Source organism: Penaeus vannamei, chromosome 13 (genome assembly GCF_042767895.1).
Source record: "Penaeus vannamei isolate JL-2024 chromosome 13, ASM4276789v1, whole genome shotgun sequence".
In the NCBI taxonomy this organism is placed as follows: Eukaryota; Metazoa; Arthropoda; class Malacostraca; order Decapoda; family Penaeidae; genus Penaeus; species Penaeus vannamei.
Genome location: NC_091561.1, coordinates 23,345,705 through 23,348,688, shown reverse-complemented (window position 1 = coordinate 23,348,688; position 2,984 = coordinate 23,345,705). Strand labels below are relative to the sequence as shown.

General features: G+C 36.8%; 1 protein-coding gene across 1 annotated transcript in view; it reads right to left on the bottom strand.

Moving 5' to 3' along the window:
* Window positions 1-2,764: 2,764 nt before the first annotated feature.
* LOC138863723 (craniofacial development protein 2-like) overlaps window positions 2,765-2,984 on the bottom strand; it is a 6,102-nt gene continuing 5,882 nt past the window's right edge. Inside the window, exon 2 of the mRNA XM_070128549.1 lies at window positions 2,765-2,908. Within this exon, the coding sequence (XP_069984650.1) occupies window positions 2,765-2,908 (144 nt within the window). The remainder of the gene's footprint in view (window positions 2,909-2,984) is intronic.

The window sequence follows — 2,984 nt, the reverse complement described above, 5'->3', positions numbered from 1 at the left end:
AAACTGTTAACACAGATCTGCAGTGTATCATACTCATAATCGATCTACCCAGGTTTTCTTCAGGGGTGTTAAGAGTAATTCCACATGCAAAAGTGTTTGAACTCTCACACACTGGGGAAAGCGTACTTAGTCCCATGCTATTTAACATCCTACGCATAGATTACTATGCGATATACCACTTTGGAGGGCAGTGACTCTACTATTACTATGCCGATGATATTTAGCATTAAATCCTCAGCCTGAGGAGAGAATTGCAACAGATCCTTGATAAGCTTTCAGCAAGGCGCTTTTCAGAGTGAGGCTTGATACTATCGATCTCGAAAAAACCAAGGCACCAACCCTAAAACAATCCCTCTGCCAAGGTTTCACATCTATTGACGTTGAGCTAGATCTCTGTCACCGCTACATGTATATCTCGGGGTGGCTGTTAATGATGGTGAGTTCATACAAAACCTGAAGAAAAGGCTGTGGGAACGTCTGAAGGGGTTGAAATTTAGTATACTCGGCTCTTGGGGACATCATATATTAATGTGTCAATATTGCTAGACTCTTTTACCTGTTAAGGCTACATACGGTCAATCACAGATTATCATGCATTTCAAATTAGTATTATACAAGGAATCTGAGTTGGCTAGTTTAGAAATTAAAGGCAAAATGAGGCCATGAGGCTTATCTCTCAAGTCTCCAAAGACAATGAGGATTGTGGGAATATGAGATCAGAACTTAATTTGCCGTCTGTCTATGAAAGAATATTATACATAAACACCACATTTAGCGTCAAAGCAATAAGAGAACCCCTCTATTGTACAGAGTTCCAAAGACAACTAAAACATAGAATAGTGGAGCTAACTTTGAATAGCAACATCGATTCAAATTCAAATCCATGGCAACAAGTAACATGTAAGCACTTGTCTCAGCTGAACATATCCATAACTAAGACCCTACATGGACGTTCTGCTCCACCGTGGAAAATGTCGGACCTGAGTGTATTTTATACGACTGCCCCCAAAAAAGACAGTGTCCCCCCTGCTGTACTTAAGCAGTATGCTTTAGCAATTATCAATGAGCACCTTGAAACTATGCCCAATGCGTATGAATGCTACACTGATGGATCCTTGCAGTCTGGGAGTCGAGCAGGATGCGCTTTTGTCGTATATAAAAACAATATTTTGCAGCACCAGGATTGTAGGCGGGTTCATGACTGGGCTAGCACTACGCAAACTGAGTTGGCAGGAATGCTCATAGCCACCGAATTTCTATTAAGTCAAGGCTCAGGAGTCATTTTCTGCGACTCACAGAGTGCTCTCCAGGCATTGAACACACTAGACAAAGGTGAAGGAAATATTGCAAATGACATAAGGATAAATGTGTATCGTGCAAAAGAACGAGGCCATGATATACGTTTTGTGTGGATACCATCGCATGTTGGAATCCCCAGGCATGATCATGCTGACCGCCTAGCAAAATCAGCATGTGACAAGCAAAGTGTTGATATAGATCTTGGAGTACCTCTTGCTAGGATTTCACACATAATTAAAACTTCCTTCAAAGAGGACTTGTCTGACTTGATTAATTCTCAACGGCCTGAAAGCTGTAGCATAAAGCACTATGACAGGTTTATGCAAGATGTTTTCATCTATGGTTTATACAAAACAAGAACAAGACAGTGTGATATTGTGACCGCAAGAATCAGGCTGGGATATAGATTGTACTGGCAGGTCAGTACAGCCTGTAATGTTGAAGAAACGAAGTGTAAATTATGCAATGAAGAATATAAGCGAACACTTGTACATTATATCTCAGAGTGCCATGTAATAAAGCCTTTCAGACCACCTAGCATGAGGATTGGAGAACTATGTAACTACTTCATATCATCTGATGTCTTGGAAGATATAATTATGTTATATCCTAAATTTGGAATGTAGTATCACATGACCACATATCAAATGTTACATTGCCTTTCCACGCCCAAGCCGTATGCCGGCTTGACAGATGAGTAGATAAATTACTGATCGTTCCTTTCCTTTAAATGATATATTTTAGACCGTAATAATTTTATGATATAGATTTATTCTGTAATACTATTATATAATGCTTTGACCATGTATCAAATGTACTACAGCTTGCCCACGCCTGTGCAGTTAGCCAGGGTGGTAAATAAAGGACTAAACTAAACTACACTTTCTTTCTACCATAGATTTTTTCAACAGCATGATTTGGGATTCTCTATAGTGCATACTCACATTCAATGAAGGAAAAAAAAACAAAGAACGATCAGTTTGTAATATGCATATATTCATATAAATGCTTTATATATATATATTGGCCCTTAGATTTTCAATATAATGAATAACATAATGAAATATATAAAACATAAACTTACATTAGCAGTTAATGTGTTTAAAATTATATACAAATGATAACATAAATGTTACAACTTTAATATATATACAACAGCATACTCCCAAACATTAACTTAGATATAATGAATGACACAATAAGCTATACATAACATGAACTTGAAACTCTTACATTAGCAGTTAATGTATTCAAAATTATATACAAATAATAACATAAAATATTGCAACTTTTACATATATACATCATACTCACACACATTACCATTAACTTAAATATAATGAATTACACAATAAACTATACATAACAATAAACTATACATAGCATTCAGTGTATTCAAAATTATATACAAATGATACAATAACTTTGACATATACAACAGCATACTGTCACACACATTACCAACTTAAAAAGCAGAATTGCCATTATCTTTAGTCATCGTCACTTTCACTATCATTGTCACACATATCTGGCTCTCGCAGGAGTTGGACAACTTCTGGATTGAACTGCTTTCTCTTATTTTGTTATATTGGGCGACTGCTTGACACCACTGGGTCGGATGTCATTAGTAACCAGTGGATTAGGTCCTTATTTATTCTCATCCTTGATGTTTTACAGGTATGATG